General features: G+C 59.1%; 3 protein-coding genes across 5 annotated transcripts in view; 1 reads left to right on the forward strand and 2 right to left on the reverse strand.

Annotated features, from left to right (window-relative positions):
• Positions 1–222: 222 nt before the first annotated feature.
• On the reverse strand, positions 223–5,222 carry UBL7 (ubiquitin like 7). The gene is made up of 10 exons (XM_035566787.1): positions 4,845–5,222; positions 4,243–4,362; positions 3,764–3,846; positions 3,562–3,646; positions 3,063–3,120; positions 2,407–2,540; positions 1,968–2,017; positions 1,420–1,587; positions 1,167–1,289; positions 223–796 (listed from the first exon to the last, which is right to left on the reverse strand). Exons 1-10 carry the CDS (start codon positions 5,026–5,028, stop codon positions 659–661), a joined length of 1,143 nt encoding a protein of 380 aa, XP_035422680.1. The 5' UTR covers positions 5,029–5,222; the 3' UTR covers positions 223–658.
• A 673-nt stretch (positions 5,223–5,895) lies between these two features.
• Positions 5,896–8,429, reverse strand: LOC118258163 (actin, cytoplasmic type 5). Of its 3 annotated transcripts, none has more exons than XM_035566789.2 (2): positions 8,339–8,429; positions 5,896–7,456 (listed from the first exon to the last, which is right to left on the reverse strand). In XM_035566789.2, the coding sequence occupies exon 2, from the start codon at positions 7,443–7,445 to the stop codon at positions 6,315–6,317; it is 1,131 nt and encodes a 376-aa protein (XP_035422682.1). In that variant the 5' UTR covers positions 7,446–7,456; positions 8,339–8,429; the 3' UTR covers positions 5,896–6,314. The 3 variants fall into 3 exon arrangements, with proteins under 3 accessions (XP_035422682.1, XP_035422684.1, XP_035422685.1); XM_035566791.2 differs by having other exon boundaries at positions 8,371–8,417; XM_035566792.2 differs by having other exon boundaries at positions 8,383–8,416.
• Positions 8,430–8,667: 238 nt separating this feature from the next.
• Positions 8,668–22,200, forward strand: part of ARID3B (AT-rich interaction domain 3B) — a 31,416-nt gene continuing 17,883 nt past the window's right edge. The window contains exons 1-4 of the mRNA XM_035566788.2: positions 8,668–8,740; positions 10,778–11,433; positions 19,494–19,565; positions 21,097–21,169. Coding sequence (XP_035422681.1) covers positions 10,867–11,433; positions 19,494–19,565; positions 21,097–21,169 — 712 coding nt within the window. The 5' untranslated portion in view covers positions 8,668–8,740; positions 10,778–10,866. The remainder of the gene's footprint in view (positions 8,741–10,777; positions 11,434–19,493; positions 19,566–21,096; positions 21,170–22,200) is intronic.

Below are 22,200 nucleotides of genomic sequence, written 5' to 3' on the forward strand. Positions count from 1 at the left end.
CTCACAGGAGGAAGGCCGGCAGGTAAGCTTCATGCCCAGCACAACGTTCTCCTGATAACGAAGGGCCAGAGGTAGCATTCTGCTCTGCAGGAGGAGTGCCCTCTGCTGACACAGCCGTCCTACAACAGGCAGATCCATCCTCCAGCGCCCGCGAGGCAACAAGCACACGCCGCCTGGCAGGTCTGGAACACACCCCGGGACGGATCACAACCCAAACACGAGGCAGGTGAATACAGTCCCTTTAATGCAGTCAGGCGCAGGGGAACCACAACGACAGAACAAGACACGACCGAGGCGCGCCAGGCGGGCAGGAATCAAACAGCAGGCAGGGGGATGTGTTGCCAGAACTAAGACCGCAGGACCATAGGCGCCACGTGTCCCCAGCACACGAGAGCTGCCTCCGCGCGCTGAGCAGGGCTCTGAGGTCTCACCTCTGGTGGGCAGAACGGGGAGAAGCGGGAGACTGGAGAGAGGTTACCAGCGGAGCTGGAGGAACCGGCCTCGGTGCTCTCAGCCAGGGTCGCACAGCCCACCGGCGAGGACGGGAGCCGCCGCCCCAACAGCTCCGAGCCCCGGCGCAGAGCAGAGCTGTGGGGCCGCGTCCCAGAGCGAGGAGCGTCGCGGGGCCGCACGCCGGTCCAGCCTCTCCTGCCCAAAGCTAGGGAGCCCCGCCAGCAAAGATGAGCTCCAGGGCAGCCTGGATGTCCCCTCCAGTGGCCTGCAGGGCCCGGAGGCTTAGCTCATCGTCGTGTATGCCCATGTCTCGCAGCTGCTGCAGCTGGGGTTGCCACTGGCTCTACGGACAGGAAACAAAAGAAGCTAAGGGTAGGAGCGAGAGTCCAAGCGGTAACACGACAGCCTTCACCACAGCCCCCTCTGCTACGCTGGATTCTCCCACCTCTCTGACTCACAAGTGCAATGCTAAACGTGCAAACAGGTCTTGAAGGTCCTAAATTTTGCTGAGCACACCCCAAATCCCCCAGCCCATCCCTCCCGTTCCACCCAGCCCTTTAACATCGATCTGCTGCGCCTCCTCCAAGCTCTTCTCCCCCTCGAGCTCGCTGTCCTGCCACAGAACGCAGCTGGAAGAACCACCTCCACCCCGCAGCACCCAACGCCATGCGGAGCTTTCACGGGTCCCCAGAAGAGGGGGCTGAGACACCGACCTGCAGGCTGGGCTGCCCCGAGGCCTGCAGGGCGTGCTGCAAGGCCTGGCTGAAGAGGTCGTTGGTGATGGGTGTCCCCGACTGGACGCTGGATGACATCGGGGAGGTCCCAGAGGAGTGACCCTAGGAGGAGACGAGTTGTGCATGGGTCAGGGGAGCGCTCCCCCAGACCGAGAGGGCTCCCAGACCCGAGCAGGGCTCGCTCTCAGACGAGAGCCAGCTCTGTGGTGCAGGACACCCCCAGCTGCTGTACCTGGGTGCCAGGGGTAGGCGTGTGGGAGCTGCTCTCCGGCGTGCTGGCCAGCGCCAGCGCGGTCGCCAGCTCGCTCTGGGTGATGGGCCGGGGCCCTGCAGCCCCGGAGTAGCCGAGGGAAGCCGGGCGGGAACCAGAAGTGCTGCTGGACGGCGTCGATCTCGTGCTCTGTGTGGAGAGAAAAGCGCCTCCGGCGTCAGTGTCTGTGTCCCACTAAGGCCTAGCTCGCGTGCTTATTCCCAGGGATCTCTTCTCCACCGTATTCGAAATTCAAACATGGAACTTCTTAAAGGAAGCACACCTGGCAATCAGACGTGGTTTTTTCCAAACCCAACTATAAAGCTGCTGAAGCTGGCTGTAAGCCTTTTAATATTTCATCCATCAGCTTAAAAACAAGACATTTATCTTCACAATGCCCCCGTGAGGCAGAGGAACTCATGCTGTTCTCGAGACAAGAGAGAAAACCTCTAAAGTCTTCAAGAGCTACGTGTCAAATCCATAAAGCACGCCCCAAACAGCTGCCCCACCTGACCTGGCCTGCGAGTTACCTGGTGAAAGTCATCTTCGTCATCAGAGAGACCTTCAAACAGAAAGCCACCTGCAACAGGAAGAAGAACCACCAGATGCAGAGCACTAGGTGCTGGCGGGAACCGGGCACCGCCTGAGAATCCCACAGAGGCCTTGGCCACACAGCCAGGCTCAGCCCCAGCTGCGGCTCTGGTTAAGCCCCTAACTTGTGCGAAACAGAGCCCGCAGCACTCTGCTACCCACAGTGACTATACGTGTGTGGCCAGGAGAGGCTCTGAGGTCGCACTGGACGAGATGTGCCCCTGTCCACACAACCTATCAAACCACAACGCGCGCCGCTCCTCGCTCAGGAGCCCGAACTTCTTTTGCCTCCAGCCCGGGGAAGGCTGCGTGTCAGCCCAGCAGGGATTTATCTGCAGATGAAGCCCGCGGAGGCGCGTGGCCGCAGGCTGAACGCACCCGGCATGTCGCGGTAGGAGCCAGAGGACATGCCCCGGGAGGACGTCTCCGGGGCCGGGAGCGGGGTGCTGCCCGCCACCGAGTGCAGCACCAGCACGATGGCGTTCACCAGGGCAGGGTGAGCTGGGATTAGCCTGCAGGGAGGGTGGGAAAATGAATCACGTACACGAGGAAGCTAAGAAAGCAGCAGCTTGAAACTAGCAAAGAAATTAAAGCGGGAGCGGCAGAGCCATCCCCGCCGGCTGAGCCAACGCCACCTCAGATGCCGACTTCGGCTGCCCAGCAGCAAAATGCTCCCCGGCTCGCTCCCCACAGCCGGAGAAGCCTTCTCGGTCCCGCTGCGCCCCTCCCACTGCACACACCCCTCTCCTGGGAGCGGCTCTGCCGGGAGCAACCAGACCTGGATTCGAACTCAGGGTCCGGAGGTGAGCACGACCCAGCTCCCACTAAACACCCCGCAGTTCAAATCAACAGCGGAGGAAGGCGCACATCGAAGCGTCAGCTCCCTCTTTGCTGCTGCTGAGGGTGAAGGGCCCTGTCCCGAATCTCTGCCCTGGCGCTCCTGTGCCGGCAGGCAGGAGCAGAACCGCCCTCTCCCACCCCGAGGGAAGCAGCCTAAACAACAAAGGCACGGCCCAGTCGCTGCGCCAGCTTACGTGTCCAGCATGTTGGGGTCTGCAAACACTGAGAAGAGATCCTTGTCCTGCAGCACTCCTGGGAGGGACCAGGAAGCGTGACCAGTACGAGACAGGATACAAAATCCGCAGGAGACGGTCAAATCATGGGAAGAAAACAAACGAATTGTTTTCAGGAAGCGAGTCACAAAAAGACACCCTCTGACACGCTCTGTTATTGTTCTCCGAAACCTTTTGTGCCTTCCTAGAGAGAGGCTGAATCGCAGCCACACCCCCGGGACGGGGCTTCCCCAGCAGACCCACAGGCTGTGCTCCAGCAGACAGCGATACGTTACGGCAGGATCAACCCTGGCACCCAGCTCACCCAGCTGGCTGTGAGAAGTTGCGACCCCATCCCATACGTCAGGGGTTAACCACCCCTTAAGAGCTTATTTTAGTGTTTAATTTAAAGCATTTGTTTTATACCGAAGCCATCTTTATCTGGCTCTCCTCAGACCCTCTGGCTGACATCTGGACTCACCCAAAGCAACTGGGTCGCTGCTGAGGCCAGGAGTAGCTACGATGATCTGATCCAGCGACTCCTTGTTCCCCAGCATTTTGAAGACCTGCCAGAGCAATCAGAAGGGATCAGCAGCGGCACGCGGCAAGGCTCCACTCAGGGCCTTTCTTCAGCGAGGAAGGCAGACAGAAGGCACCCAGACAAACTGTGCAGCCTCACTCACTGCATCTCTGTAGGCAGGGCTGCTGTGCAGGGCAGTGTGAAGGACCCGGAACTCCCGAACCGCTGCCACCTTATCCACGGGCTCTGCGAGAGGAAAGATAGCACTCGCAGCTTCCAGGCACACAAAAATATATAAATGTACCTTCCTACATGCACGGGAGGAAGTGTATTAAGGCAACGGCCCTAAACTAACACTATTTATTCTACAGTTAGGCACACGCGAGCCTTGTTTTCCCTTGACCTAGAGTAACGAGACATTTCGTTCCTCATTCTCTGGCAACACCCTAAATCTGGCCACAGCCACGTAAGGAAGGGGTGCTCGCCCGTGACATGATTCATCCCCTAACTCTACCCCATTTGCTGCTGTGGGAGGTGGAGCGCACGAACAGGTCAGTTCCGCCCCCAAACCCTGCACCAGCCTCCCAGAAGCAAATCCCCAAGAGGAGCCGAGCTGTTCCTCACACACCACCTCCTCCTCACCCGGTTTCTGATCGGGCTCGGGCCAGGACTTGCGCAGCACGTGAACAGTGGAGCCCGACTGGATGCCGTAAAAATCGAGCGTCTGGTCATCCCTCAGCTTACGGCCGCAGTAGATCAGATCTAGAGGGAGAGAAAAACACGGGAAGCCAAACGCCTACAACACGCTCGGAAAGGGCTCAGGGCCCTTAAGAACCGAGAAGTGGGTGGGGACATCGCCCTGCCCGCTGAGCTGCTTCAGCACGACACGAAAAACGAGAGCAACTCGGAGCTGATATCCGCAGGTGTGTCCTCGCTGCCTCCTTCAGAAGGGCCGAGCTCTCCCCTGCGGACACACCGGTACTGGCAAGCTCTGCCAAAAGGCTCCCTAAGGAGCGCGCCGACCCCGCAGGAGCGCTGCGAGCCCCGCAAAGGCCGAACGCACCGGCACCACCACAGGGCGCTCGGGCAGCCGCCGCGCAGCAGAGGCTCCGGAAAGCCCTCGGAGCGCCGCGCCGCCCGCCCGGTCACGCCAAAGCCCAGCGGCCCGGCTCCTCCGGCCCCGGGCCCTCCCATCGCCGGGGCACGGCGGAGGCTGCAGCCCAGCGCCGGCCCCCGGCACCTACCGATGAGCTCGGGGTCGGGGACGGACTCCTGCAGCCTGCCGGTGATGAGCTGCTTGAGGCAGGAGATGCTGCAGCCGCCCAGCGGGCACTCGCCGAGCTCCGTCTCGGGCAGGCGCAGGATGGACTTGGGGGCCAGCGGCTGGTCCGCCAGCTTCACGGCGATGTGCCACTCGGGCAGCGCCATGGGGCGGGCCCGGCGCCGCGGGGGGGGGACGGCGGGACGGCAACAGCGGGCCGAGACCGCCAAGAGACCGCCAACCGGCGCCGGAACCGCTCCGGAGCTCCCCGGGGGCCTGGGGGGGGGGGGGGGGCGCGGCCGGGCGCTGCGGACCCCGGAGCTCCCCTCACACGCCGCCGCCGCCGCTTCTCTTCCGGCAACACCGCGCCGGAAGCGGAAACGCCCCGACCACCCCGCCGCGGGGAGCCCTGGGAAGCGTAGTCCGCTGAGGGAGGCTGCGCTGATTGGTCGGCCTGGAGGGGAGGCCGGCTGGGGGCTCAGCGGCGGGGCTCGGCCGCCCGCGGAGCTGGGGGGGGGCCGGCGGCAGGGCCGGAGGGCAGCGGGACCGGGGGCCCACGGGGAGGCGCCGCCCCCGCCTCAGCAGCGCCGAAGTAAACGGGGCCGCCCCGCGCCCGGCTCTCGCCCCGGGGGAGGCGTCTCCGCGGGACAGCTCGGCCCTCCCGGAGCGACAGGAGCCGCCCTCCCCGGGCGAGGAGCTTCGGGAGCCTCCGGCGCTCCACCTCCGCGCCCCGCTCTTCTGACGGGAAGCGCCGCCCGTGCTCCGAAAGGGGCCGAGGCACCGTGCCGGGGCAGAACGGCCGCACGCGCACACGCCAGCCACCTTTGCCTTCCCACGGGTTCTTCAAAGGGCTGGTGCCGCGCACGGGGACGCGGCGCGCTTCGCGCGGCACCGCTCCAAATCCTGCTTCCGGAGGTCCGGACTCCGAGGCACACACCCCGAGTTGTCTGAGTGCAGAGCCCGGCCTTACACTGCGCCTGAAGCGAGGAGACCCAGACCCACCCTAAAGCAGGCAAGAAATACCGCTGCGCAGCTTTAAGACTAAGAAGTTTATTTGTCTTCCTACAAATAAGTCGGTTGTGACGAACCTAAAGGTGACGAGCCTACTTTAGTGTCATCCTATTAGCGTTACGCAGGAAACGTGAACAACCCTCCCTCTACCTTCGGAGCCTCAGCGCAGCTACGAGGAGGAGCCGCCAGCCCCAGAACCTCAGCCTGAGGGGCTGCTGCTGTTTCTCTGCTAAAAACAAAACAAAACCTCTAGTCACAAACTGGCCAAATCGTGGCAGGGCGGTTAAAACGCGTACTGCTCGTTACTACTCGGTACCTCACCGGATTAGGACAGGAACAGTCAAACAACAGTGGTCCGAAGCGAAGGGAGAGCCCCCCGAAGACCCGCAACGCCTCCTCCCGCAGGGGCTGGGGGCGCCCCGGGTGGCTGCCAGCAGCCCCTCTAGAAGCACTTGCGGTGGACGATGGAGGGGCCGGACTCGTCGTACTCCTGCTTGCTGATCCACATCTGCTGGAAGGTGGACAGGGAGGCCAGGATGGAGCCGCCGATCCAGACGGAGTACTTGCGCTCCGGCGGGGCGATGATCTTGATCTTCATGGTGCTGGGCGCCAGGGCCGTGATCTCCTTCTGCATCCTGTCGGCGATGCCGGGGTACATGGTGGTGCCGCCCGACAGCACGGTGTTGGCGTACAGGTCCTTGCGGATGTCCACGTCGCACTTCATGATGGAGTTGAAGGTGGTCTCGTGGATGCCGCAGGACTCCATGCCCAGGAAGGAGGGCTGGAAGATGGCCTCGGGGCAGCGGAACCGCTCGTTGCCGATGGTGATCACCTGCCCGTCGGGCAGCTCGTAGCTCTTCTCCAGCGAGGAGGACGAGGCGGCCGTGGCCATCTCCTGCTCGAAGTCCAGGGCGACGTAGCACAGCTTCTCCTTGATGTCCCGCACGATCTCCCTCTCGGCCGTGGTGGTGAAGCTGTAGCCGCGCTCCGTCAGGATCTTCATCAGGTAGTCCGTGAGGTCGCGGCCGGCCAGGTCGAGGCGCAGGATGGCGTGGGGCAGCGCGTAGCCCTCGTAGATGGGCACCGTGTGGGTGACGCCGTCCCCAGAGTCCATCACGATGCCGGTGGTACGGCCGGAGGCGTACAGCGACAGCACGGCCTGGATGGCCACGTACATGGCCGGGGTGTTGAAGGTCTCAAACATGATCTGCGTCATCTTCTCCCGGTTGGCCTTGGGGTTGAGGGGCGCCTCGGTGAGCAGCACGGGGTGCTCCTCCGGGGCCACGCGCAGCTCGTTGTAGAAGGTGTGGTGCCAGATCTTCTCCATGTCGTCCCAGTTGGTGACGATGCCGTGCTCGATGGGGTACTTCAGGGTGAGGATGCCCCTCTTGCTCTGCGCCTCGTCCCCCACGTAGCTGTCCTTCTGCCCCATGCCCACCATCACGCCCTGGTGCCGGGGGCGCCCCACGATGGAGGGGAACACAGCCCGGGGAGCGTCGTCCCCCGCAAAGCCCGCCTTGCACATGCCCGAGCCGTTGTCCACCACGAGGGCAGCGATCTCCTCGTCTGCCATGCTGACCGGGCCTGGGGGACAAGTGGGGGGGGGGGGGGTGTCACAGAGCGCCTCGTGGGGGGACAGTGGGGCCCTGCGCTCGTGTGCTGAGGGACCAGAGGGGGTCAGGGCACTAGAAAGGGCCAGGAGATGAGAGGGGGCATTGAGGAGACTCAAAGATGTGTCCTGGGGGTGCCAAAAAGGCATCAGGGTGACCTAACCCTGACCTAACCCCCCACAGCACGCACACCCTGAGGAGTCAGGCCACCCACAACCTCTACACCCCCCTGCCCCCCCCCCCCCCCCCCCCCCAAAAAAAAACTCCCCAGGGACACCCTCTTCTTCCCCCACCCCAAAAGCCCCTTAGGGGTGTTCCCCCTTTCCTTTCCCCTCCCAAAAAAGGGCCTCAGGGACACCCCCCCCCTTTTCCCTCAAAAAAAAAAAAAAAGAATCAAGGAAAATTTCTCTCCCCATCCCCACTCCAAATCCCCTGATGGACACCCCCCCAGAAAACCCCTCAGGGAACCCCCCTCCTCTCCCTCCCCCCCGAACCCCCTCAGTAAGCACCCCTCCCTCCCTCCCCCCCCCCCCCCACCCCACCCCAAAAAGACCCCTCCGGACGCCCCTCCTCCCCCTCCCCAAAGACCCGAGGAACGTCCTCCTCTCCCCCTACCCTCCAAAAACCCCTGGGGGACAAACCCTCCCCCCAAGGAAAGCCCCTCAGGGCTGCCCCCCCCCCACCTCCCCCCAAAACCCCTCCGGGATGCCTTTCTCTTCCCCACCCCCCGCACACCCCTCAGGGCCGCCCCTTTCCCCCCAAACCCCTCGGGGCCGCGCCCGCCCCCTCCTCCCTTTCTCCCCCGGCGCTCCCCCCTCTCGCAGCCCCCCGCAGGATCCCAGGGGCCCCCTCGGACCGCAGAACAAAGGCCGGCACCGCCGCGCCCACCGCCGCGCCCACCGCCCCGCCTGCGCCGCCGCCGCCTCCTCGCCTGCGACTGCCCGGCCCCGCCCCGCGCCGCACCTTTTATAGCCCCGGAACCGGAAGCCGCTCCTTCCCCGCCGTTCCATTGGCCGCCCCGCCTTTCCCTCGCCATCCCTCCCGCCCCTTCCGGGCGCCGCCGTTGCCGGGGCCGCACCCGGAAGCGAGGCGGGAGCTTCCGGTGCCGGGCACCGCCCCCTCCCCGCGGCCCGTTTCCGGTTGGGCTGAGGCGGGGCGGGCCCGGGGCTCGGGGGGCGGCGGCGGGCGGGGCCCAGGCGGCGGCGGCGGCGGCGGCGCGCGGCGGGCCCGGAGCCGGCACGGCCGGGGCGAGGCGCAGGTAACGGCGGCGTGGCCGCGCGGGGAGCCCGGGGAAACGGCGGGGGGAGGCTGGGGGCCGGGGGGAGGCAGCACCGGGGGGGGAGGCACCGGGAACCGGGCGGGGAGGGGCTGGGGACCGGGGGAGGGGGCGAGCGGGGGCTGGGAGGAGGCCCGGAGCCGGGGGGCCGCGGCTCCGGGAGGGTCGGGGCAGCCCCCGGGGGGTTGAGGCAGCCCCGGGGGAGGGTTTGAGCCCCCCCCGCGCGTCGGTTGTGGCCGAAGCCCCCCCGCCGTGGTCTCGGAGCTCGGCCGGGGCAGCCCGTCCCTGCCCCCGGGGGCCCGGCGCCGCCCGGCCGGGTGTTGGGCTTGTCCGAAGGCCCAGCTTTGTTCCGCGCAGGAACGCTTCGCTAGGGCCCCTTGGGTTAAAGCGCTCAAAATCCGCCCAGAACGGGCCGTGAGGAACCGGGGCGGTCACCGGGGGGGTCACCGGGATCGTGCCAGGCCCTAGAGCGGGCGTTGAAGCCCGCAGCGGGCTCGCTGCCCCGCCGGCCCCCTTGCCGTCGCCCGCCCGCCCGCCCTCCCTCCCGCTGTCGCGACATGTCGCGAGGCCGGCGCCCGACCACGGCGCCTCTCCCGCTGCTGCTCGGCGCCCAGAGCCCGGCTCCTCGGGGGGCCCTCGAGCGTCGTGCCCGGGTTTCCCCAAAACCCCGCATGGCCCCGCGCGGAGCTCGCCGTGAGCTGCCCCCGGCGTCGGGCCACTTATTTTCCCGTTCCCTCCTTTATTTTCCTGTTCCCTCCTTTATTTTCCCGTTCCCTCCTTTATTTTCCCGTTCCCTCCTTTATTTTCCCGTTCCCTCCTTTATTTTCCCGTTCCCTCCTTTATTTTCCCGTTCCCTCCTTTATTTTCCCGTTCCCTCCTTTACGGTTCCCGTTCCCACCTTTACGGTTCCCGTTCCCACCTTTATCCCAGCGCACGCGAGCCTCCGAGAGCTCTCGGATTCCCTCGAGGGCCCCTGGCAGCCGGCCTCCCTCGGGCTGTTTGCTTTAGGACGGGCTGCGGCGGTTCCCAAACGGGGCCCTGGGAGCTCAGCCCGCTGCGGGGCCGCCGCGCTCTGCTGGGCCCGACACACGGCCCCGCTGGTAAACAGCGGGGTGGGAGGCGGCCGGGAGGTGCCTCGGCTTGCCGGAGGTTCGCCCGCCCTTTGTTTCCCCCAAGAGGCAGCGTTTTGTTACCGCCGCACCCCGAAGGGCAGCGGGGGAGACCTGTCTCGGCGGCTCCTTGCGTTGGAAAGCTTGGCGGGGCCCTCTCTGCCAGCGGGACGCCAAGTCCGGGGCAGGCAGGTTGGCGAGCAGAGGCGCAGCGATCGCGGCTCCGTGTCTTTTCTGGGGGTTTTTGCCCCAGAGGAGCCTGCTGCTGGCTCAGAACGGGGACGTGGTAACGCTTCCAGGGCGTTTGCCCCAGGAAAACCGAAGGGCAGGAGCTGCCCCGTGCCCTGCTGCGCGTGTCGGGCTGCCTTTCCTCGCGTCGGGGAAAAAGCAGCGGCTGAAAATAGTGTTTGGTGTTCGAAGCGTAAAGAAAGGAGCGAAACAACGAGAGCGTTAAAGGCCCGAGAGAGGAGCGGCCCGCGATAAAGCCTTGCACGTTTCTTAATAGAAATATGGGGAGGATCAGGGCCCGGCCGTCTCCTTTTAAGGCAGTGTTTTCGGAAGGAGCGAGCCCCAAACGCTAAACCCAGTGTTTCAGGAGCGATTGCTGAGCAGGCACGGGAGGATTCCGGGCGAAAACGAGCGCCTGGGCCAGCGGACAAAGGCATTTCAGCTGCCGTCCGTGGGGCACACGGAGCCGAGGTTATAGCAACTGTGTTCGGCTTGCAAATACAATTAAACGGGCTGAAAACCGAACGCGAGTTTGAGCCCGAGGCTGTTAAACACGCAGCTGATTGTTTCACGGTCTCCTGCACAGGAAAGAGTATTGGCTTTGCGCTCTATTTATCCTCTTCCTGGGGAAGAGATGAAAGCATTTTATATTCATACGGCCAAATATTTGCCTCTCTTTCAGATCCCGCCCGTCTCCCAAGGCCGGGCCTCGAACCCTGCCCGCTGCAGCCCCAGCCGCCCCCCTCTTTTCCCAGCCATGCTCCGTGCGGGATGAGGCTGGAGGCTGTGGTCGAGCAGCTGCAGAAGCAGCAGCAGAAGCAGCGAAGCCCTCTGCAGATGGATTCCAGGGAGCGGCAGCAGAGGCAGCTGCGGGAAGCCCAGCTGCTCTACACGCAGCAGCTGGCGGTGCAGCAGGCCGTGCTGGCAGCCACCGCGGGCCGGGCTTCGGGCGGCTCCGCCGCGGGTCCCCTGGGCAGAGGCCCGGCCGGGGCCGCGCGGGCTTTCGATGAGAGCAGCATGAATTCGGAGCCGGAAGAGGAGGAGGAGGACGAGGAGGAGGAGGAAGACGAGGAGGAGGAGGAGGAGGAAGGCGGAGATCTCGCGGATGGCGCCGATATGACTGGAAAGGAGTCCTGCTCCGCTCTGAAATACTTCCACGCTCCCAAAGCTGCGCAGCACAACCAAAGAGCGGCCTCTACCTCCAACCCTCCTCCGGCCGCGGGGCACCAGCGGGGCCAGCAGGGCCGAGAAGAACAGGGTAAAGACACTACTAAGCAGCCCTACTGCGGCTCCCCGGCCGCGCGCCAGGGCTGGAGGTTGGACGAGCAGCTCAAGCAGGTGAGTGCTGCCCTCAGTCCCTTCTCCCTCCCAGGGCCGGGTCAGGCAGCCCGGGTTCTGCAGCGCGGCTGCGAGCACCGCTGTCTGGGGTGCTTTGGAAAGAGGGCGAGAGCTGGGCACGAGCAGAGCTGTGCTTCCCCGCGGCGCTCCTCCAGGTTCGTCTCTCAGAAAGAGACCTGGAGCTCAGCTCGCTGTGCGGGTGCAGGTTTCATCGCTAAATGTCAGGGGACCGGTGATTCTTTTTGCTCCAAGCAGGGATTTCAGGCAGTGCAGCGCCTGTGGGCTGTGTTGGTGCGGAGCTGGCCTGCACGGCCTTTCGGGGACGTTTCCAGCGTCTGTACCTGTTTAGAAATGGGGCCGAAGGGCTGCGTGGCTTGAATTAAAAGAATAAAATAAAGAGTTGGCTTTAACTGTCCTACAGGTGTTAGCCTGAGTGCGAGCGGGGTTAGGTTTTCAGATCGTTTTTTGTCCGAGCTCAGAAACCTTGTACAGACAAAACCAGAGCTGTTTTCTTTCCCTCCTCCCCTCTTGCAAACACGATGGAGTAAAAAGGCCCGAGCCGCTCGGCGGCGGCTGATAAACGGTGAAAAGTTTGCTGCTGGTCGCACACACGAGATTATTTGCTTTAAACTTTCATGGGCAGTGGTTTGAGGGGGAACCGTTCAACCTCCACAAGCCTTATTACTTCTCCCAGCCCGCTCAGAGCCCGCTGCGGGCTCCTGCCCTGGGGTTTCTCTGTGCTGGCTTCCCCAGGAGAGCTGCCCCCGACACGGAGCTGATCTGTGCTGCTGCAGGGAAGTGGGGGGTGGCTGTGTCAGTCGGGGCACAGCTGCTACAGAATCTGCCTCAGAATTTGCTGGATTGTAATGGCTGACAAAAACTTCCTCTTTCGGGCTGGAGAATGCTGCGCAGGACTCTGGTTTTAGGGGCTCAGCCTTAAAAATAGGCTGAGGCTTCAGCTGTCGGCACTCCTAGCGTGGCGGGTGCCACCAAGGATGGCACTGTGCTTCGTGGCAGTTCTTGCCTGTCTTGTGAGAGGCCTCTGAATCGCAACGAATCGGCTCGGGAAGGCAGCTCCAAGCGTGCCGCAGCTGGTCGTAGCAGGCACGGAGTGGCAAAGCAGCGCCGTCCAGGCGTTTTCCGCCTGACGTACCGTGAACCGGCGCTGTCGCGGCTGCTTTGGCCCAGTGCCGCGGCACTTCTGCAGCAATCGAGCGTTTGGGTGCCGGGCGACGCCTAAACTACCCTGATTCCAGGCCAGTGTGGTGGGGAAGCCGAGGTGCACAGAGCTCTGGGAAGCAAAACTTAATCTTTGCCGCGCCAAATGGATCCGTTTCAGCACAGCAGGTAAAGAAAGGAGTCGGTGAAATTCGTGGACGTCAGGGTGATGGGTTATGGAGGAGCACCAGCCCCGCCGCGGCAGCTCGAGGGGTGGGAGAGGATGGCAGGAAGCGGGCAGGCCCTCGTGCTGCCCCCAAGTCGATCTGTTCCTGGCCCTGAAGGCGGAGTGCTGGGCCGGAGGGGCGCCTGGCGTGCCCCCAAAAGGCGTCCCGTCCCGGTCCCGCAGGTGAGCGGGGCTGTTCGGGTGCTGCGGCGCGCTCCAAAGGCCCCGTCGAGGCTCACCGTATTCGTGATGCAGGTGAAGTATATTCACCTTGAGTAGGGTAAATATTGCAGATCAACTTGTTTGCATTCGCCAGCGGAGCCTGCATACCAGGGAGTAAAAATTTAACTGCGGGACCGGAGCCGGGGAGCTGCGAGGAGGTGGGAGTACGCAGGTAGGGGGGCGGTTTGCTCCCGGGACTGCAGAGGGGGACAAAAACGTGCCTGCGGCTGCGAACTGCCCCCGTAATCGTGTGCTCTGAACTGCAGCCCGCTTCAGGTGCTTCATTTGAGGTGTGTACCTCAAAGGAGCCGGGCTTTTCCTTTTGTCTTCGTCTGAAACGGTTGATTTTCGGCAGGAAGATCTGGATGAGATGCAGAAGGGCCTGCGTTCTGCGGCTGGTTTTCCAAGCGATTCCTCCCCTTGTTTTTTTAAGCCTCGGTTGAGGCTGGAGGCTGGTAACCTGTTAGCTTATGCTGTTCCCAGCTAGGTCTGGCCTGGGAGTATTTGTGGTATGCGTAATGGCTGCTGCTTGCGCAGGGCAGAAAGTCACTTCTGCTCCTTCCTTCGAGTGTGAGTCGTTGCCCCAAAAGCGACGTCCTTGCAGAACAGCACCTCTTGAACGCTGAGGCTGCCCGGGAGGCACGCGGCGTGGAGGTGGCAGAAAGGTGGAGGGAGGCTCCCGGTGAGGTGAGGCCCGGCTCCGTCCACTGCCGGCCAGCCGAGTAAAGAACTGTACGACAAGCCGGCGGACGAAAGGGCTGGCTCAGCTTCTGACCCAGGGCCGGTGGGAATCCCGTCAGCACAAAACGACGAGGGAGTGGACTTGCTCGTCGGGGAGCCGCGGGCCCGACAGCGGAGCAGGGGGTGTGCTCAGCTCGTCCCACAAATCCGTCGCCGCTCCCACGTCCCTCGTCGGAGGGGCGCTGGGGACGCCTGCCTCTCCCCGAAGAAAAAGCAGCTTTTAATTCCCCGGGTGAAAACGCTGCTCCTAGCAGCTGTGGGTTCTCGTCCAGCGGTCCCTCGCATTGCTTGGCAGCGGTTTTGGTTACCGGGGAGAGCGGGGCACGAGGGCCAGGACCACGGCTCCTGTCTCTTTGCTGCCTGCCCAAGCTCCTTTTTTCCACCCGGGGCTGGTGCAGCACGAGCCCTTTTGCAAGGCTGCTCCTACAGCAGGCAGTTAGTTCGTGCATTCCTTCGTGGAATGTAAAAACAAAGGCAAGGTTTCCAGGCACCAGCTGATATTTCATGCCCTCCTAAACGCAGCAAGGTAACTCTCGGCAAAGCACGCATCTGATTTCAGCGTAGCTCCTGGTCTGGTTTTTTTTTAGGGCTGTCTCACGTTAGAGCCTCTGAAATCACCAGTCACTCCTGAAAATCCTGACCTAAACTTTTACAAAGGTCACGGTGTTTATTAAGAGAAGTCAGCTTAAAATAATTACTTGGCTTTTGCTCTAGGCTCTAGGAACGAGTGGCTGAGATTCCGTAACCTGAAGTATGTGCCTCGAGTGTTGTGCGCATCCAGGTATTGCTCAGGAGATACTCATTAATCCGCAGGGGGTGAAGGTCCCAGGAACAAAGCGTCTCAGGCAGCTCGTTTCTTGTCTCCTGGTTATTTTGGAGATCCAGGGCCCAATTCAAGGGCCGATTCGATTTTAATTCCCGTGGGTCACCATTTTTAATGTCGTAGGGGAAGGAGGGTTCCCCATGAACAGGTGACGGCCGATACCTGGTTTCTCGTTTATTGACGGCTTTGTTCTGCAGGAGCAGGTTGTGGGTTTGAAGTTGCCGATGGCTGCTTCTCCTGAAATTTGTGGCTTGGGTTTGTTTTGGCAAAGTCTTCGTCCCTGGGAGAGCCTGCTTCTGCTTTAGCAACTGAACTGGGGTTTGTATGGGTACGTAGCTCAAAGTGCTACGTCAGTGGCTGGAGCTCGGTTTAAAAAAGGACACCAAAATAACCAAAGAACACGTGGGAGAGAAGCAAGAAACCATTCGTGAGAATGACCACAAGGGCCAGGTTTCCAGCCCTCGGTGTGCGTGGTTGCGCGCACGCTCCCAGTGACTGGAGATGTCCCTGGCTTTCAGTGCTGCAGTGCAGAGCGCGAGGCCTGTGAGTGTGCTCAAAAGGAAAGCGGACCTGCGGGCGCGAATCAACAGGGAACGCGTCTGTCTGGAGCCAGCCTTGAAAAAGAAGTCCCACGTGCCCGCCTGCCTTCTCCCTGGCTGGAAGTCCCGCGGTTAGCTGCTGCTGATGCCACCCGAGGGGGAGAGGCTCGCAGAGGTACAGAGTTGCCTAAATCGGCGGGTGAGGGCATCCCGTACCCGCTCTGCTGCTGCCCGCCCGGGACAAGGCTGCAGCCTACACACGGCTGGAACCAGGGCATTCCCCCAAACCCTCATCTCATGGGACAAGTGCACAGGATTCATCAGGGCTACGCTACGTAGCAGCAGCTGGGCTGTGTCTGGCAGCAGAGCCACGGGGTAAGGAGCTCGTTTGTATCCTGGGGAAGATGCGGCTCATTTTAGGATTCATTCAGGCACTAAATTTATCTTCAGGAACGGTCGCAGCTTGTCTTCCTCGGTGCCAATTTGTAGATATTTAGCTGACAGCGGAGATGGCAGGTGGCAAAAGCTCGAACGTGTTGCATTCTTCTGCTTCTGTTTTCTCACTTCAGGGTGGATCTGAGAACCTCCCGGGTGGCAGTGAGAATTTCTCTTCCCATAGCCGTGTTAACGCCGAGCGAGCCTCCTTGTCACTTAGGTTGCGGTTAACTCCTCCGAGTGTTTGTGAATAGGAGCCATTCACAAAGAGTCCGACTTTTCCTTTCGGGTGAGGAAATAGATTCCTGTTTTGCAAGTAATTGTGTCGGGGCTGCAATCGCTAGGTTGAGGGAGCACAAAAGAAACTTTATAAAAACGGGTAATTAATCTGTTAACTCGGGTCCTTTCTTCCCTTTCCTTTCCCATCCTCCCCGCCATTCCTGACATCTCTAAAATGTTTTCAGCAACGAGCTTTGAAGCTGGAGATCCTGAATTGAGCTCTGTTATTAGGCGGAGTGGGAAGGGTTTATTCCAATTCCAGCAGGGCTTTACCAGGCGGGCTGTGTCCGCAGTAATTATAACTCCGTGCTCCGTGCTTGAGAACTTGCAGCTCAGGGCAGTAGTCCTGATCTTATCAGTGTTTAGTACTACAACAGTTTGCTTTATAATAGCATCTGTTTCACTTCCTAAGGCTTAACTCTACCCACAAAAGGAATTTCTGTGGATTCCCTGATAATCCTGAAATTGCTGCCCCTGTACCTTTTCATTGACTCGCTGCTTTCGGTTAACCCAGGGGGTGAGGGAGGGGCTTGCTTTTCCACCACAACACTTTGCCGGGGCCCTGCGTGGATATTTCGGCAGATTTCTGGCCTGAAATCTGCGTCAAGGCTGCAGGTCTGCAGATTGATTTCTGAATTTCAGGCCATGAGGTTTTCTTTTCTTTCTCGTGTTCAGCACGTTAGAGTTTACCTTTTGAATAGTTTTGTAGTGTGGTAAAACCTTGGTAGACCAGCTGAGCTGTTTTTCTCTGCCCCTTAGTATTTCCTTAAGATTTTGTCCCTTAATGTTTTGCTTTTACAGAGCACGGTGTCTTGTTGCAGCATCTGAGGGATGGATGTCCTGCAGGCAGGTTCAGGCTGCTTCTTTGTTAGGTTTTTGTTCTCAAAAGGGTGAACGGGACGAAGCAGGAGGGTGTTTGTCGCTCTCCTCTCCGTCTGCTGGGTAACGCTTGCGTTGGAGGAAGGGGTTAACTCTGGCTTTTGAACACGGGATTGGAAACCAAAATTGCTCTGGACATCTGAGCTTCCCTCTAATAAGATATTCCAGGTGGTTGGGGAGTAATCCTAAAATAGCTGCGGATATAATTGCTGCTGAAGGCAGGGCTGCAGCCTCTTGGGGAGCGCTCCGGTGGCCCCCGAGGTGTGCCTGGGCACGGGATGCTCCCTGCCCGAGCAGCGCCGGGCTGCTCCTCCTGCCTTTTTCTGCAAGGAACTCGGGATAAACCCGTGCCCGTGGTGACTGGGAGCAGTGGGAACGGCTGTTTGTCAAGCACCACAAATTCCCTCGACGCCGCGCGGTGGAGGGAGAGGCAGGGCTCTCCCCGGAGAGCAAGCTGCCTCTCCGCGCAGTGTTTTTTCCTTCCTGCTCCTACTGCCTGACTTATACAAAGGTCTTTTAATGACTTGTGAGGATATATTGATTTCTCAGGTTCCTGCTGCTCGTACAGAAGGCTTCTCAGCACAGGGCAACTTTGTTTTCCTAGGAGGAACGGAGAGGAAGTTTGATACCCACGCTTCCTCCGGGCTCTGTGGCTGTGCAAAATGTATTTTAGGCTCCGAGTGCAGCACCCGCGGCACCTTCAGGCAGCTTTTCACGGGTTGACCTGCTCCAGTTGTGCTCAGGTCGCTGTTCCAACCACCGCCAGGAACCATTTCCAGCCTGTAATAAAAGCAGTATGACCCGAGGTAAAGTGCTTCTAACCCGCTGGCTGCAGGGTTTTGCCCGGCACAGTCACACGTGCTGCAGGTGGGAGGACCGAAGATGCTCGTCCTCAGCTGCTAATGCCACCCGCAGTCCCTCACCTCGGATCGCTCCATGTCATGCCAGGTGACAGCCAGTTTTCTGGACATATGGCAAAACACGGCCAGCTTTAAGCTCCTTTTCACTAGCTAGGGTGGGGGGAGAACTACATCTGTGCTCCCAAGCACCTCCCGATGGAGGTGCATACGTTCTGCTTACTTTGTGCATCGACCCTTCACCTTGTGCCTTATTCTAACGACCTTTTCTTCAAAGAAGACAACAAAATAGCTCCTGAAGAGTCTGTAATCCCATGGAAAGTTGTGCCAAAATTTTATCAAGTTCAAACCCGCTGGCGGTGGAGAAGTGTCTTCTCGAAGCTCCCTTCTCTTCTCTCGTCCTCAAATGTAGTGGGATAAGCTCTCAGCATGACCTGAGTTCCCGATGAAAACGAGTGTTTGGCTTCTGGAGCACCCGCTTTAGGCTCTAATACCGTGAGCAGGTTTGCCCCGTGGATTTATAGCCAAGCACAAGCTTGGGAAGAAGGCAGCTCAACCCTCTGAAAGCCATTTTGCCTTGGATTGGGTAAATTCAGGGATGCAAAATAACTGCTGCCCTCAGAAGAGGCTGCTTGTTTCCTGCTCTGACTATTCGCCCAGGTTTGTCGATCTGAGTTAAGTCAGTGGGGTTTTAGGAGCAGCTGGATGTTATCATAATTGGCAAAGAAAAAAAAACAAAACACCCCTGTTTTTAATCTCTGCTAGCAAAAGACACCCAGCTGAATCCTCCTGCGAACAAAACCGGTCTTCAGATCTCTTCCTAGCGAGGGCTGGGAATTGATCTGCTGTAATAAACAGCTGACATAACAGAAGTGGCAATAATCCCCCATTAAATATCTCTCAGTTGATGGGACTCGCCGGATAATTGACTTTCCAGCAGGAATTACTGGCTCAAACTAAATCAGCAGGCATTAGGGCAGCTCACTGCAGTGGTTTTTAAAGGGGGAAATGTGGCTTTGGCTGGCCTTGACAAGAGCTATTCATCTTTCTAATTCAATGGACGTGTCACAACCAGATGACTCGGAGGTTTCAGATATTGGACCGCCGCTCTAATTCACGCGCATTTTCCTGTCGGGGCCTCTTGCTTTCTTCAGCTCTCTTCTGCCTGCTGCGTGTTTGTGGGGGCAGAGGGTGGGCTGAGGCGCTTTGCCAGGTGGAGCTGGCTGGGCTCTATCCTCGAGGGGCTCTGGAGCGCTTCCTATGTAAAGTGTGTGGTTTAAAGATGCTCAGAGCTTGCAGGATCGTTCTGCTGTTCTCAGTCCTGCCGTACAGCCAGGGGCTGCCTCTGCTGGTTTCCAGCCCTGGTGCTGGTTGCGGGATGATGCTGAGTCACCGAGCACAACAAGCCTAACGAGAGTAATCCTTTTAATGCCTAAGAAGAATGAATCTTTATCCAGCAAAGCTGGGTTTCCGTTTCTCTGTGGAACAGCCAGATTCGGCAACTTTCAGAAGTAGAGGTGCTGGGGTGGAGAGGAGCATTCCCCTTGTATCATCTCCCTCTTTCTCTTTGGCATACTCGGGTTTTGGCTTTGCAGGCAAGCCAGGGGAGGCCAGAAGGGCATTTCCAGGTGTGGCAGGGAGCAGTTCCTTCTTCTGGCTAAAAGGACAGGAAGGAGAGCCCTGTGTGAGCGGGGGATGGCTGGGTAGCACCCCCACCTTCCACCGGGGGCTTTTAGCATGTACGCTGGTCAAAAGCTTTTTCTAGTTTCTTTGCTCTAAGCCATTACCTGCCTTTCTTTGGTATTGTGCCCATAAATGCGCGTTTGCAAGCTTTCTGGAGCTGTCCCCAAAGCCTTTCCCTGGCACCTATTTCAGCCTCTCGTTCCTCCCTCTCCCCCTAGAACGGCAACGTGACCTGGAGCGATGAAGGCGACGGCTGCCGAGGAAGAGAAATTTCACGAGACTTTGCCAAGGTCAGTGCGGTCACGGGGATCTGGGGGGAGGGACTGACTTTGGGGTTTTCTTCCCCTGAGCTGTGGCAGAAGACGACTACTGAGCCCTCACTGTTTTGTAGTTAACCTGTGAGAAAACTGCTCTGTCCTGCAGCCCTCTGGCTACCAGCCTGCAGACTTGGCTAGTTTGCCTGCGGTCTCTGGAATGGAGCTGGAGCTGAGCCTTCGTAAGCAGCCTTCTCACGCTTAGGCAATACTTTCTCTGGCTGGGAGAAGAGTGTTTTGTTTCTGGAACCCCTTTCACACTGTGGTAATAGATCTGGAAGTGGCAGCAACGTGTCACATCAGCTAGAGGAATTCATTTTGAACCGAGCTGCCTTTCTGAAAGGGTGCAGCTAATTGCTCTGCAAATACAGCGGCGTGTTTTCCTCCCAGGGCTCAGTGTGTGAGCAAGCACAGAGCTGCACAGGAAGAGCACCCCAAAGCCCCTCTTCTTTTGGGCTGGATGAGTACTGAGCAGCTAGCAGCACCTATAGGGGCTCTGAACGACATTTTTCTCCCAGTGAATCTTTTGCTTTTCTGTCGATCTGTTTCACAAGAGTAGCTACAACCAGCAAAAAGTTGCATGGAGTTATGCAAGTCTTCCTCAATGCAAGCAAGAAGGAATTAAAATCTGCTTTACATGCAGCGTTGTCTCCTGTCTTGTTCCATACCCTCCCCTATCTCGGCGGTACTGAGTGCAGCCCTGTCACGTTGTGGCCTCACAGGGTTCTTGACAGGTGAAAATTAGATTTTCTGTGCAAGAGGCGATACTTGCACCTGTCCCTTCTGGAAAATCAGCAGCTAACAGCCGCGTGCCGTACCTCTCCTTTGGAGTAAGCTTCCTATGGAACTGATTGGATTTTGAAGCCTTTTGGTAAAATGATTTCAGCAACAAAGAGTTTCCAGGCTGATTGTTCCTATCAAGGCTTTCGGGCTTATTTCAGAGCAGCCTGTCCTGCCAGGCATTAGTTACAGGAAAGCTCTATCCTTTCACCTCCCCCTTCCAAGGGACTTGGTTTGTCACTTAAGTGACAATCCCCAAAGAAGGGAATCGTGAGGCTAGGAGAAGCTGCAGAGAAGATTCCCGCACGGTGCCCCAAAGGTACGGACCGCTAATCTGCCCTAACCACTGTTGCGTTCCTTTTGGTTGTCTCAGCTCTTCCCAGCTTCTCATATTTTCTCTCCCCTTTGCTTTCAGCTGGTTTCAAACCCTGCTCGCAGCAGTGCTTCCGCTACCCGAGTTGAATCCTGTTCCCTTCCAGGTGCCAGTGTGCACTGCCCCTGGACAGGTTACTGAGGGGCTCAGCAAGGCAACAAGCCATAAAGAGGGTCCTCAAACTATCACTGTCCACTGAAGAGCTCAGGAGTCCATCCTCATTTTGCCTCCTTGCCTGCAGCTGCCTTTCTTTCCCCCAGTACAAACCGCAGATGATCTGCTGGAGCAGGCTAATATTGTTACTTTATCTGTTTCCTTGTGGACTGTGCCTTTATTTTTATTTTCCCCTTCCAGCTTTATGAACTGGATAGCGACCCTGAACGGAAAGAGTTCCTGGATGACCTCTTCATCTTCATGCAGAAGAGGGGTGAGTGAGCTTTTGTTTGAACTTGTTAAGGGAAAACGGGACTGGGGGGTTGCCCCGGCAGGCTGAATTCTTCCCTCCTGCATTTGAAAGAACAAATCCAGCCCTTGAACTTGCAGATCAGATGGAAGGGCAGGGGTAAGTCTCGAGATATTTACCTTGGGAAATAAGGAGCCCAGCAGGAAAGAACTCTTGTGCCCTGTAACCTAATGTCACAGACGGTATTTCTCTTCCCTCGCTCCTACCTAGTACTGAAAGTGTCCATGCATCAAGAGCCTGAGCGACCTGGTTCCCCGAGGATTTTTGAAACGAGGCTGAGTACCGCTGGGGATTTTCTGGTCTCCCCTTCAGAATAAGCTGCTCAGGTGGCACGATCACACGTCTCGTGTTCTGCTTCGGTGGCATGTGGAAGCCAAGTGTGAATGCCGTCACACGCTGTACAGAGTTCACAATCTGGGGCCTGGAAAAATAGATAAAGCCAGGTTTTCCTTTAGATTCACAACATGTCAGCTTTCCACGTAGTAACCCCGTGTAACAGTGCGGGAGCAAACAGTTCAAAACAGTTCTCACATTCCTTCCTGCGGTGTCAGCAGCTTGTGTCTCTCCTGGTTACAGGCATGGTGCTGCATGTGTGAAGCAGCTCAGCTGAGATACCCTGAGTCTTTCCAGCCCCTAGATATCAAAGTTGAGTTCCCTCGTTACAAAGTATTATAAAATAAAAAGTACAAATGTGTGGTTTCATGTAAAACAAAGGACGTGAAGCTGAAATCAACGGTACTGTTTCATGTCATGGTTTCATTTCAAACTTTATTGATGGTTCAGAACCTTCTGTTGGTTGAAACGCCCAGGGGCTCTGAGTATGTGTGTCAAGGCACTGAACGGCTGTGGCACTGCCAGTGCGAAGGGACGGCGCTGAGCCTTGCCAGGAGTTCAGCTAGGGGCTTTCACGTCTGGGACTTCCTACACGATGCTTTGTTAGCGCTGACCTTGGTGGACGTGTCCGTGGAGAGAGCTGATTAGTCACCTGCCTCTGA

This window comes from Cygnus atratus, chromosome 11 (assembly GCF_013377495.2).
Source record: "Cygnus atratus isolate AKBS03 ecotype Queensland, Australia chromosome 11, CAtr_DNAZoo_HiC_assembly, whole genome shotgun sequence".
Lineage (NCBI taxonomy): Eukaryota > Metazoa > Chordata > Aves > Anseriformes > Anatidae > Cygnus > Cygnus atratus.

Coding starts and splice junctions, on each gene's coding strand:
- LOC118258163 (XM_035566789.2), bottom strand. CDS start 7,445: ATGGCAGACGAGGAGATCGCTGCCCTCGTGGTGGACAACGGCTCGGGC.
- UBL7 (XM_035566787.1), bottom strand. CDS start 5,028: ATGGCGCTGCCCGAGTGGCACATCGCCGTGAAGCTGGCGGACCAGCCG. Junction 3,647..3,763: donor GCCCTGCCTACAGAGATGCA/GTGAGTGAGGCT, acceptor TTGCTCTGGCAG/GTCTTCAAAATGCTGGGGAA. Junction 2,541..3,062: donor GACCCCAACATGCTGGACAC/GTAAGCTGGCGC, acceptor CCCTCCCTGCAG/GCTAATCCCAGCTCACCCTG.